Consider the following 13,009-nt stretch of genomic DNA (forward strand, 5'->3'; position numbering starts at 1 on the left):
TTGCCTGTCAATCAATACTGTTGGCAAAATGCCAGGGGCCATACAGACTCGGCTGTGGCTCTCAGCATCTCCCCCCTTCTGTTTAAATAAACAACAAGTAATGTGGCTTAGGGACCGTGCCTGTTAGGTAGTCCAATTCAACATATGGTCCTTACCCGTCATCGGATGAACTGACCTCTAGGCGTCAGCCTCCTGTCTTAGGTTGGTACCATTGCAATCGGATCATACCCGTCACTGACTACCGGTCCAGCATACAGCCATACTTGTGGATAGGCCTTTGCACCAGTGGGGGGGTGAGGTTCTTTGCCTCACCTCTGTTGGCCCCCAAACTTGTCCTTGGTGCCAATGGGGGGGTGAGGTTCTTTGCCTCACCTCTGTTGGCCCCCAAATTTTAGACCATCACTAGTAGAAGGGAGGAGGATGAAAAATGCCATGACACCAAGCCAATTGAGGGCTCCTTTGAAAAATTGTACCACCGGTGACACCATCAGCAAAGATGCCAGCATTACCACAATTCGCTGCACCAACAGATAGTTCACAATGCATACAAGTGATACATAGTCCAGGCAAGTTCTGCAAGCAGTTCAAAGTAGAGGAATCTGTCAATATGTCCATTTCTTCCCAAAGTAAATCTACTCCTTGATTGAGCATTACTTGTTGAGTTATTATTCACTGATGCATCAGTTTATACAGTTTGTTGATAGCTACCGAAGAAGCTGTAGTTTGGTTTTATCTTTGTCTTCACCGGCACTGGGATGAAGATAGGAATTCTGGCAATGATGCTAGGAAAAAAATTATGTAACATTCCAACAGGCATTAAGAAAACAATTTTTTGAACAATTTACATTATCCTGAACAGAATTATTAAATATAATGAGAAGGAAAGGTGAAAGCAAACAAACAGATCTGTTAACCTCCTTATTTGTTCACATATTAAAACAATTTTCAACAGCTGTTTACCCAATCTAAATTAAACCATTAAAATCACGTGAATAAAAAAAAATTCGGATCCATTTATTCATGAGCGCTCCTCATATAAGATATATGGACATACACACATACAGACATACAACACAAAACAGAAGTGTGCGCACATAACATACAACATATAAGACAATAATAAAGGCCTTGTAGCTTTACCTAGGTGAAATCTCCATTGCAATGTTTAGAAACTCCACAGTCAAAAAATAAAACACAGTCAAAAAACAAAACTGATCAGAAAAACATTAACCTAGGTTTGTATGAGCTCAAAAAATAAAATAGAACTTTATGATGTGGGAAAAATGCAATAATAAAATAGATATTGAAAAAAGGCACCGTGGTTAATCACTGTCGCAGATGTAAGAATAGCCAAGCTGGAGCTCTGGATATCAGCTGTTATGGATTTCAGTCAAATCATCTTCTTTTTCTGTAGAAATTGTTTTGGTTAACCTCTCTGGAATCCAAATCGGCTGCTGTTCTCCCTGTGGGAACACACAAACGGAACCCCGACTCCAGACAATAACTGGGTCGGGACCTTTCCATTGTCCTGTTAGAATATCTTTCCAAAGTACCTTAGGCTTATGTACATTTTTCGGATACATATGTCTTTCCGCAGCACTAAGTCCTGATGAATCCAAATTTAGAAAGTTTAGAGTAAAAAGGGTTATTTTAAGTTTATCTTTGGGGGATATATACCCCTTTCCAATTCCCTCTTTTTGCTTTAATAAGTACGTTTTAATAGTTTGATGAGCTCTTTCAACTATGCCTTGTCCCTGTGGATTGTATGGGATTCCTGTTATATGAGTAATACCAAAAGATGAGCAAAATTGTTTAAAAGAGTTAGAAGTGTAACCAGGACCATTATCAGTTTTTAACTGTTTAGGAACACCCACAGTGGCAAAATTTTGTAAGCAATGAGCTATAACATCTTTAGTTTTTTCTCCGGCATGAAGGGAGCCCATCAAAAATCCGGAAGAAGTATCAACTGTAACATGTAAATATTTTAATTTTCCAAATTCTGGCAAGTGTGTGACGTCCATCTGCCAAATATGGTTAGGTATCAGTCCTCTAGGATTGACTCCAAGATTAACTTGTGGTAAAAAGGTCACACAATTTTGGCATTGTTTTATTATATGCCTGGCTTGTTCCTTAGTTATTTTAAAACGCTTTTGTAAAGTATTAGCATTAACGTGAAACCTTTTATGAAAATTTGTAGCTTCTTCTACAGTAGAAAAAATATGTATATCATGTGTAGTTTTATCTGCTAAATCATTGCCCAAACTAAGGGCTCCAGGCAATCCTGTATGTGCCCTGATATGTCCTATAAAGAATGGATCTTTTCTATCCCAGATTAGACTTTGTATAGTGGAAAACAAAGAGAAAACAGTAGAGGAAGGGGAAATCCTACCAGCATCTTCAAGGGATATTATAGCATTAACTATATACTGACTATCAGAAAATAAATTAAATACAGAATCTTTAAACATCACAAAAGCTTGTAAAACTGCATTGAGCTCTACCTTTTGAGCTGATTGTTTGGGAGCTAAAAATGTAAAAGTTTGATCAGGGGTAACTACTGCAGCTGTACCATTATTAGACCCATCAGTGAATATATTTGGAGCATTCACGATAGGTGTTTTTCTTGTCATTTTAGGAAAAACTACAGGATGCTTAGACCAAAAAGACAACAAAGGATTAGATGGTAAATGATTATCAAATGAAACATTTGATTTACACATGATTATTGCCCATGTATTTAACTCATTAGCTAACTCATCAATTTGCTCCATAGTATATGGAGTAATAATTTTATTGGGAGAAATTCCAAACACTCCCTTTGCTGCTTTTATTCCTTTCAGTATTAATTGTCCTACAGCCTCAGGATACCTAGTAAGAATAGTGTTAGGAGAGTAAGATAAATGTATCCACAATAATGGACCTTCTTGCCAAAATACTCCTGTAGGAATATTTTTTGTTGGTATTACAATGAATAATAAAGGCAAACTTATATCAATTCTGTCCAAATGCATATTTTCCATATATGTTTCAATAATTTTTAATGCCTTTCTTGCTTCAGGAGTTAATATGCGGGGTGAATTTGGATCTGATGGACCTTTTAGGATATCAAATAAAGGTCCCAACTCTCCTGTTGGTATGCCTAGATAAGGCCTTATCCAATTTATATCTCCCAACAACTTTTGAAAGTCATTAAGCGATTTGAGTTGATCTACTCGTATTTGAATTTTAGGTGGACGGACCATGGTTGAGGATAATAGAACTCCTAAATAATTAATTGGAAAATTTAATTGTACTTTATCTATTGCTATCTCTAGATTATAATTTTTTAACAAATTTGTAAGTGTGGCATAACATTCCAACAATGTGTTTTTATCTTTGTGTGCTAACAATACATCATCCATATAGTGAAATATTTGTAGTTCAGGATTTTGATTTCTAAGTGGCTGGATTGCTTTATTAACATAAATTTGACACATAGTTGGGCTGTTAGCCATCCCTTGAGGGAGCACTTTCCATTCATATCTCTGATCAGGACCTTCATGATTCAGTGCAGGGATAGTAAATGCAAAATGTGGACTATCCTCAGGATGAATTGGAATTGAAAAGAAACAATCTTTAATATCTATAGCTAAAACATACCAGGTTTTTGGTAAAGCAGACAATTGAGGAATCCCTGATTAAGCAGGTCCCATAATAACCATCTCATTATTAATGGCTCTTAAATCTTGTAATAATCTCCATTTACCAGATTTCTTTTTAATGACAAAAATGGGAGTATTATAGGGAGATACAGAAGGTTGTATATGTCCCTCCGCTAATTGTTGTTTGACCAGGTCATGGGCTGCTTGTATCTTTTCTTTAGTCAGGGGCCACTGAGAAACCCATACTGGTCTGTCTGATTTCCAAGTGATTTTTATTGCCTCAGTGACCCCTTCTGAAAACCCAGTCCATGTCTATTTATTCTTTGATCTATTTGTATTGGTGCTGCTATACCTTGTTCTTGTTTTTCTAATCTTTTTCCTTTCCTAAAACCTTGTCTAGCCATAATAGTGGGTGCATTTTGATTGATATTATTTGTTAATGTCAAACCTAATTGATCTAAGACATCTCGTCCCCATAAATTTACGGGAAGATGATCCAATACATATGGCTGTATAGTTCCTTCACATCCTTCAGGATCCTTCCAATCTAAGACCATTGCACTTCTATGGGGATTAGTTGCCACTCCTAGGCCTCGAAGCGTTTGAGTGGCTTGTTGTAATGGCCAATGTTTTGGCCATTCTTGACGAGATATGATGCTAAGGTCTGCACCTGTATCCAGTAGCCCATTAAATTCATGTCCTTGAATATTTAGTTTTAGCATTGGGCGAGAATCTAAATTCAAAGACAGCATAGCCCAATCTACACCTGTGGAGCCTAAACCCCTGGAACCTCTTTCCATAGTAGTACTGGAAAATTTATCATGTAGGCTGGATATTATTAATAACTGTGCTATTCTATCTCCTGGTGAAATTACTGATATACCCTTTGGAGAACTAGCTATAATTTTTATTTCACCTTCATAATCGGGATCAATTACCCCGGGACTTATCATAAGTCCTTTTAGCGTAGAAGAACTACGTCCTAACAATAAGCCTACTGTTCCTTGGGGAAGAGGTCCTTTTACTCCTGTGGGAATGATTTGAACTCCCATCTCTGGAGTTAGTACTGCTCTGGCGGAGGCGCAGATGTCCAACCCTGCGCTCCCTCTGGTTCGTCTGATGAGAGATCTGATGGATAATGTGTCCTGGGTACTACCCTGATGGGGTTGCTGGGTTCCTCCGTGGTTTTTCTGGGTTCCTCCAGTGCCCCGTACATTTGTGGTCGTGGGCCCCGGAGCATTGGGCCCCCCTGTCCGTTTTTTGGCAATGGAGCCTGATGCCTTTCTCCACGATATCGTGGGTAACCACCTGGTCCTTGTCCATTTTTTGATAATGGAGTACCCTCTATGGTGGTTTGAGAACGGCATTCATTAGCCCAGTGTCTCCCTCTACGGCATCGTGGGCAAATATCTGGTGTTCTATTCCTTTGATACCTAACTTTGTTAAACCTTCCTCCTATGGGGCAACTCCTTTTAAAATGTCCTGTTTGTTCACAATTGTAGCATGTTTTTGGCCTGGCATCTAAAGCCTGTTGTACTGCTGCCAAGACTTGTCCTTGTTCATTAATGTCTCTACATAATTTAATATATGTGTTTAAATCTTCATGTCTCCATGGTCTAATGACCTCTCTGCAGCAACGATTTGCTTGGTCATAAGCCAGTTGTTTTATAAATGGCATTGCTTGTTCTGTGTCACCAAAAATTTTGGAGGCTGTTTGAATAAGCCTATCTACAAAGTCAGCGTAAGGTTCATTAGGTCTCTGTATTACCTTAGATAGCTGACCTTGTAAATCTCCATGTCCTTGTAAAGTCTTCCATGCCCTAACTGCGTCTGCAGCAATCTGTGCATATACAGCAGGATCATATTGAATTTGTTGCCGCTGACCCTCATAAGGTCCTTTTCCTAGCAACATCTCTAGACTTCTTTGAGGGTAACCGGCTGCTGCATTTCGTCTAGCTGTCTCCCTGCAAAATTCCTCATTGGCAACCTTCCATAACAAATATTGTCCTCCATTTAGCACAGATCTACACATGCTAGCCCAATCTGCTGGAGTCATGTCCAAGTTAGTAATGGATTCGACCATGCTTACAGTGAAGGGTGCATGAGGACCATAGGTTGTTACAGCCTCCTTTAATTGCTTCACTGTTTTGAACTCTAACTCACGGTGAATTCGCTGCCCTCCTGCCTGCTCAAGTACAGGGCATGCTAATCTTTGAGGTCCTGTCTCAGGATCCCATCTATCAACTACGGGGGTTGAGGGGGTTGAGGGCCACTCAGCTATCTCCATAGGTGGAGCTGTTGGCTGAATTACGCCCTCTGGCGATAGATCGGTGTTAGTAGCAGCCTCCTGTTGTTGCTTCCCCCCTGATAGCTGTTTCTCCTCTAAGCTTTCTTCCTTTAAATTTTCTTCCTCTGTCTGACTAGCTTGAGAGACCTTCTCTTTTGCTTGATCTAAATTGTCTTTCTCCATGGTTTGAACCTCTAACAATTTATTTAACACTCTTTCAGTTTGTTTTTTACTAATTTCTAATCTGTTACAAAGATAACGCAACCCAAAAAGATAACACAAAACAAGACCGAAACAGAATGAAACAAAAATGGAACAAAAAATCGTTGTATCAATTTTCCTATTTTCTGGACATGTGCATTTGTGGTCTATTTCTATCTCTTCCTCAGGGGCAAACAACTTCAAACCTTGAGCCAACCATTTTTCCCAGTCTGCCTGAGAAAATTCTAGGGATAGGCAGCTTGAAACAAAACCAAAACAAATCAAAGCAAGAACATATTGTTTTTTAAAATGGTCACCCATTCTCTTGCCTTCCCTTAGGGGCAAGCAATTTCACTTACCCCGAAGCTTCAGACGTTCCCCGTCCGGGCCGCCAAATGCCGCAGTCTGGCTGGGCACAAATCACGAGCCACTAAAGCAGGAACAAATTTTATTTTTTCTACTGCAAGAAAAAACCTCACACACGCTCCTGGGGAATCCTCCCGAAAAAACCACGAGGCTCCTCCAGGAACCCCCAGCCGGAAATATCTCCCCAGGAAAACCCTCCTCCTGCCCTTCGCCAACCAATGGGAACTCCCGGGGAATCCCCGTGAGAACTAAAAATAGCGCGAGAACTCAAAATTAGCGCTAGAACTCAAAAGTAGCGGCAGAGGCGGATATTAACGCCTTGCCTGTCAATCAATACTGTTGGCAAAATGCCAGGGGCCATACAGACTCGGCTGTGGCTCTCAGCACAAAATAGTTAATATTATTATGGAATTTTTAGTATTGATCCTTACAAGTTCAGTCACTGGATCAAAAGCCATGCATATTGAAGTTTTTGGTTGATAATCTTCTCATTTTGTTGGTGTTGGGAATCAAGCCAGGGCCTCATGCTTGCTGGGCATGAGCCTCAGCTCTTTATTTTTCAAGGATGAGGAATTGGGTCTTGCTATGTTGTTACTCAGACTGGCTCCATCCTCCTTTAGTCAGGCAATCCCCCCTGTGAGCATTTGAAGAAGGTAGGATTTATGGTGCATCCCATTGTACTTGTCCATGAAGTTTTTGTTGTTATTTTTTAATTTAAAGGAAGAGAGCAGGAATTTTATTAAAAGGGAAAGAAAATGACTTGGAATCCTTCTGGCTCCTGGCACTGGGCGAGGGGCAAGAGTGTTCCTGTAGGTTTTTGTTGAGAAAATTATCTAATTTCTTGAGAAATTAGATAAAAACAGGAATGAAAATCATTTAATGTGGGTGTGGTGGTGTATGTTTGTAATCCCTGTGGCGGGGAGGCTGAGGCAGGAAATTGCAGGTTCAAATCCAGCTTCAGCAACTTAGAACCCTAAGCAACTTGGTAAGACTTTGTTTCAATTAAAAAAAAAAAATCTTAAAATAGGACATAGCTGTATCATAACTTTTTAATGTTTTATTTATACAAAAATAAAATGTAAATGTATGGTATACTATCAAAAGATAGGGAGTTTGATTTTTGTAGCCAACATGAAGTTTTTAGCTGTTTTAATTTAGTCTTTTCATAATACCAAGGCCATTGTTAGCCTTACTGCTTGGCAGATGCTCACACATGGAGGAAGAGCATATATATTCTTCATTATTTTTCTGTTTTGACATACTGCCAGTTTCTGGGGGCATAGTATTGTCAAGAAAGTTGGTATGAAACTTATTTTTTAAAAACATATCAGCGGTAATGAGTAATGAGTTACTGTCATGAAGGTAGATAAATTGATAATAGTATATTCTGAATATTATTAAGCTTGCTTTTTTTTTTTTTCTTTTCCCCTGCTACTGGGGTTTGAAGCCAGGGCTTATAATATGGTAGGTAAGTGCTCTATCACGGAGCTGTACCCCCAGCCCTTTTTATTTTATTTTGAGACAGGGTCTCGCTAAGTTGCCCAGGCTGGCCTTGAACTTGTGATCCTCCTGCCTCAGCCTCCTGAGTCCCTGGGATTACAGGCGAGTTGCTGGATTACAGGCATGTACCACCATGCCTGGCCTAACTTGCTTTTCTTATGTGCATTTTCTAGTTCTTTGTGGATTGTAATGATTTAAAATGGCAGATACATAGGAACAGTACTCATATATTTCATATGTTGGAAAATGGGTCTTTGTGATGAAGCATTCAGTTTTATAGTTTATTATTTGTAAAATTTCTTTAGGAAGTCTGTTTTACAATAAAGTGTATATAAAGTTAGGGTATGGAAAAATATTAAAAATTATGATGTTCTATCTTTATTTGGTATTTCAAAAGGCATAGTCAAACTTGAATGAAAAATTAACTTTAGGGATTCAGATTGGAGTACCAAAATCAATAATGGTTGCATGCTTGAATTTAGAGATTATTTTGTAACAAAGTTGGAAGAACTAGGGCTCATTTAGTGAAAAGATCCTATAACTAGTGTTTTGAGATTTCATCCTTCCCATTTCTGTCTTTCAATAATGAAATATGGTAGTCTTTACTGAGTTCTATTTGGTTTTAGGTTTCTTACAGTCACTCCTTTATTTCTTCCTGTTCCATTTTAAACACTTTCGGTTTGAAGAGACTTTAGGGTGTTAAAAATGATGGGAATTGCTTTCAAGGGTTAGTTTGAGTTAAGTGAAATCTGAAAATGGGAATTTCTATTCCTGTTCATAAATCCATTCAGTAATCAATATTAGTGACATAGTACAGTAGGCTACAATTTAATGTTGGGTTATTAAAGAGATTTTTCTTTTGGGGGGAGGAGTACTGAGGAATGAATTCAGGAGCACTCAATTACACTTGATTTGTATCTCCAGTGATTTGACTCCATACTACTAAATTGGAGCCAAATCAATAGTGGTGTTACTTAGGTTCAGGGACTTAGATTTTGTTGCCTTTATCTTTCAGAACTAAGGTTATTAATGATGCTTACAGACATGCATAAATTAGATAGAAAACTGAATCCAGGTCCCCTTCCCCCTTTTAAATTTTAGGGTGGTGCTGGGATTGATTCCAGGGATTTCATGCCCATTAGGCAAGGACATGTCCATGGAGCTACACCCCTAGCTTGGTGAATACATCATATTAATATTTAGTGAGAATTAAATTCACCAGCCACTTGAAAATAGTTTCTCTTCTGTAAACATGCTACATATGAATTAAGTTTCTAGAAGCTTAAGCTTTGATGAAAATAGAATAAAAGAGGTTTAAGTAATTTAATATTGTCCTTTTAGCAAATCAAGCTTGAGGTGCCCAACCACTGAAGTGTAGTGAAGTTCATATTAATAAAATGTAATTCTGTTTTTGATTCCATATTCTCTCAGTATAGCTAATTACTCATCAGCTGTTATTTGTGATTCTAAAACTCAGTACGTCTTGTAAATACTGATATCACATTTTAAATATTTTTCTGAAAAGATCTGTTGTTGTTGGGCACTGTCTATATGCCTGTAATCCTAGTGACTATAGGAAGGCTGAGGCAGTAGTGTCTCATGGTCAAGGCTATCCTCATCAACTTGGGACCTGTGAGACCCTCTCAGATTTAAAAAGGGTGGGAGTATGTGGCTCAGTGGTAGAGTGCTCCTGAGTTTAAGCCTCCGTAGTACAAGGGAAAGTACTATAATAAAGATCTATTGTTATTACTTCTCATTTTCTAGATCATTTTACATTCGGATTATCAGAATGCAATACTGGAAAAATAGTTTGAAACAGTGTGGGTTCCAATTTTATCAAAGATTACGACCATTTTTTTTGTGCTTATAATTATGGCATATTTTTGTATTTAGCCAAATGGATTGACTAAGCCTTTAAAAATTTTATATTCAGCATCTGTCATTCTAGTCAACTTTAAAGACTGCCTTTGGCATTTTTCTACTTAAGAAGTAATTTTTGGTGCACAAGAATACTATCCTGTATTCTGGAAAACAGCATGTTCCAACTCCTTATCAGATAAATATTTCACGTGATGAAGTTCCAGTTGAGTGTTTAAATGAATGAGAATATTACCTTTCTTTTTTTGTTTCTAGAAATAAGTTGTTTGAGGACATTTATCTAAGATGCTGTCATGTGAAGACTTCATAGTCTGCGACATTATGCTTTATAATTTCAAATTCATCGATAGAATCTAGAGTGTTGCTATTTTTTTGTCTTCTGCTTCCTATAGTAATTGTGAAGGGTCTTCCTGTGTAAATTTTCGTTTTAACTATGGATAGACAATAATAAATTCCAAATTCTCTACTGTTCACAAATAATAGAAAGCAGCAAAAAAAGATGGTATAGTCAGTGTTTTGGTGCTTTCTTAAAAGAGATGGGATACTTGAGGCTATGCAATAAGGAAAACTGATAGATGGCGGTAATAATTTCAATGTGATATCCTTTTAGGTGTTGCCATCATTCTTAAGAAATCTTTAAAAAAATTGGGATCCAATTTGGTAGTGTACTAGCTTAGCAGGCCCAAGCACCAATAAATAATTAAAGCTGAGACTAATCAATGAAGATGAAAAAATAAAATATTTCAAGATAGAGGGAAACTTAAGATTGTTAGATTTATTCATTTTGGGGGGATGGGGCACCAATGATTGAACCCAGGAGTGCTTAACCACTGAGTCACATCCCTAAACTATTTTTTTGAGATAGCCTAAGGCTCTATCTTTGAACTTGTGATCCTCCTGACTCAGTCTTCTGATCTGTTGGGTTTACAGGTGTGCATCACCATACCTGGCTCTACTTAGATTTATTGTAAAAGGGTCCAGTATATAATATCAAATTAGAAGGTAGAATGAGTTTTATTCAATTAAAATTTGTGGAAGATCTCTAAGAAAAAGTGATGAAATATAGAATAATTAGATCTTCTCAAGATAAATCAATGTGCAAAAATTGAGTTTACAGATCCTGATTGTAACATTGGTATTCCTGTTTTTTTCACCCCATAGTTGCCTCGCCACCCTCTCCCATCATGTGATACAATAAAAGTTGATCTTTAATAGTCAATCTTTACTAGGAATTGAACCTGGGGTGGCCTACTCCTCAGCTACCATATTTTGAGACAGAATCCTTCTAAGTTGCTGAGGCTAGCCTTGATCTTGATCCTCCTTCCTGAGCCTTCTCAATTACTGGAATTACAGACTAGAGCCACCAGTTCCCAACTGATAGTTATTAGACTGTTTTATTCATTTTCTATTCTAGTATTCCCACTACTTCAAGGTGTCTTTTTTTTTAACTGAGGCTATAACCCAGGGCCACTTTATCATTGAACTACAAACCTCAAATTTGCAATCCTCCTGCTTTGGCTTCCTGAGTTATGTGGATTACAGATTGTGCGCCACCACACCCAACTGATCATTATTAGGTTTTGTCTTAATTCATTTACTGTGCCATTATTCCCACTACTTAAACTTTTTTTAAAATGATGTTGATAGGATTTCAGGCTTTCCATAATGTTTATTTGCATGTTTGGGTATTGATACCATTTGTAGACTTCCCTAGTGACTTCTGCATAGGCAGTCCTAGGTCCTGTAATCAAGATATTTGTGGCACACTGCTTTGTTGTTTCTTTCCAGCCAACCACTTGTGTATATTGAAAATACATCATGCAAGGTTCTGTATCATAAGGAAAATGATAAGCTACTGATTCCCAGAAGAGAGATTTCTATCGTATGTTGTTAATAAGAATAACAGGCAATGTTGCTGGGTGGGACTGCTTTCAATCCTAATATGTCAAAAAAACCAAAACAATAAACAGAAAATGCCTGTGCACTTGAGGATGCGGCGCGCGCGCGCGCGCACACACACACACACACACACACACAACCAAAAAAACCTAAAAACCCCCACAGTACCAAAACTGCTGATGTTAACATTTAACATTTATAAAGAATATAATATGTGTATAGTTGGCTAAATGGACTAAAAGAGTAATTTTTTTGTATTTCCACTTAATCATTTTAATATGTTTGGTTTGGGTTCAAAGGATCTAAATGTCATGTGTAAATAAATTTAAAATGGGGTTTATCATTTCTGAAAACAGCTTTTCATTTTGATGAATAATGGTGACACAGACTGTAGGACCTGTAATTTTCTTTCTACCTTGTAAGAAGCATTTCTTTAATGTTTATATTTAGTAAGTCCAGGAAACCAGATTACCCAAAAAAGTATTCAGGCTTATTTTTGAAGCAAAATTTAAGTGTACTTAATACTTTTTTAAAGTTCATTTAGTATACCAATTTCGATGACATTTTCTTTGTTTTAGTATTTGGCATATATAACAAGTCATTTTATAATGTTGAAATCTTTTGGGATGAATGGATAAACACATTTCCCCCACTATACTTCTCAGGTATATTCAAGAGCAAATGACCAAGAACCATGTGGTTGGTGGTTGGCTAAAGTTCGGATGATGAAAGGAGAAGTAAGTGATGTTGACACTTGTTTCTTGATTGTTTTCAAGGAAGTATCTCAGCTCTTGATTTCTGTAAATTTTATTCTAGCATTCGGTTTTTTTTAATATTATTTTTTTTGGTTGTAGGTGCATACAGTACCTTTATTTTATTTATTTTTATGTGGTGCTGAGGATCAAACCCACATAAAAATAAAATAAAGGTACTGTATTCACCTTTATAAAACTGAATGCTGGAGGGCTGGGGTTGGGGTTGTGTTAGGCAATCTCTCTACCACTGAGCCACAACCTCACCCCTCCAGCATTTTTATGCCTAAAAGTTTTATGCCTAAAAGCCTACCTTAAAAATAGTTGATCTGACATTTCAAAAATTCATTAGACAGTTAATTTTTTGTTTGTGTTCTATGTTGGCAAACACCAAAGCTGCTTTCCAGAGGCACATCTCAAGCCTGTAAAGAACACCAAAGTTCTTATTTGTAAAAATTTATAATCTAGTTAAGGCAAGTTAGATT

At 37.5% G+C, this 13,009-nt stretch overlaps 1 protein-coding gene across 5 annotated transcripts in view; it reads left to right on the forward strand.

Moving 5' to 3' along the window:
- The window catches only part of Fxr1 (FMR1 autosomal homolog 1), a 76,545-nt gene that overhangs the window by 34,319 nt on the left and 29,217 nt on the right, over positions 1-13,009 (forward strand). For all 5 annotated transcript variants that reach the window (XM_026382780.2, XM_026382783.2, XM_026382788.2 and 2 more), the window contains exon 4: positions 12,438-12,509. In XM_026382780.2, the coding sequence (XP_026238565.1) occupies positions 12,438-12,509 (72 nt within the window). The remainder of the gene's footprint in view (positions 1-12,437; positions 12,510-13,009) is intronic.

Source organism: Urocitellus parryii, chromosome 2 (genome assembly GCF_045843805.1).
Source record: "Urocitellus parryii isolate mUroPar1 chromosome 2, mUroPar1.hap1, whole genome shotgun sequence".
NCBI classification, from domain to species: Eukaryota; Metazoa; Chordata; class Mammalia; order Rodentia; family Sciuridae; genus Urocitellus; species Urocitellus parryii.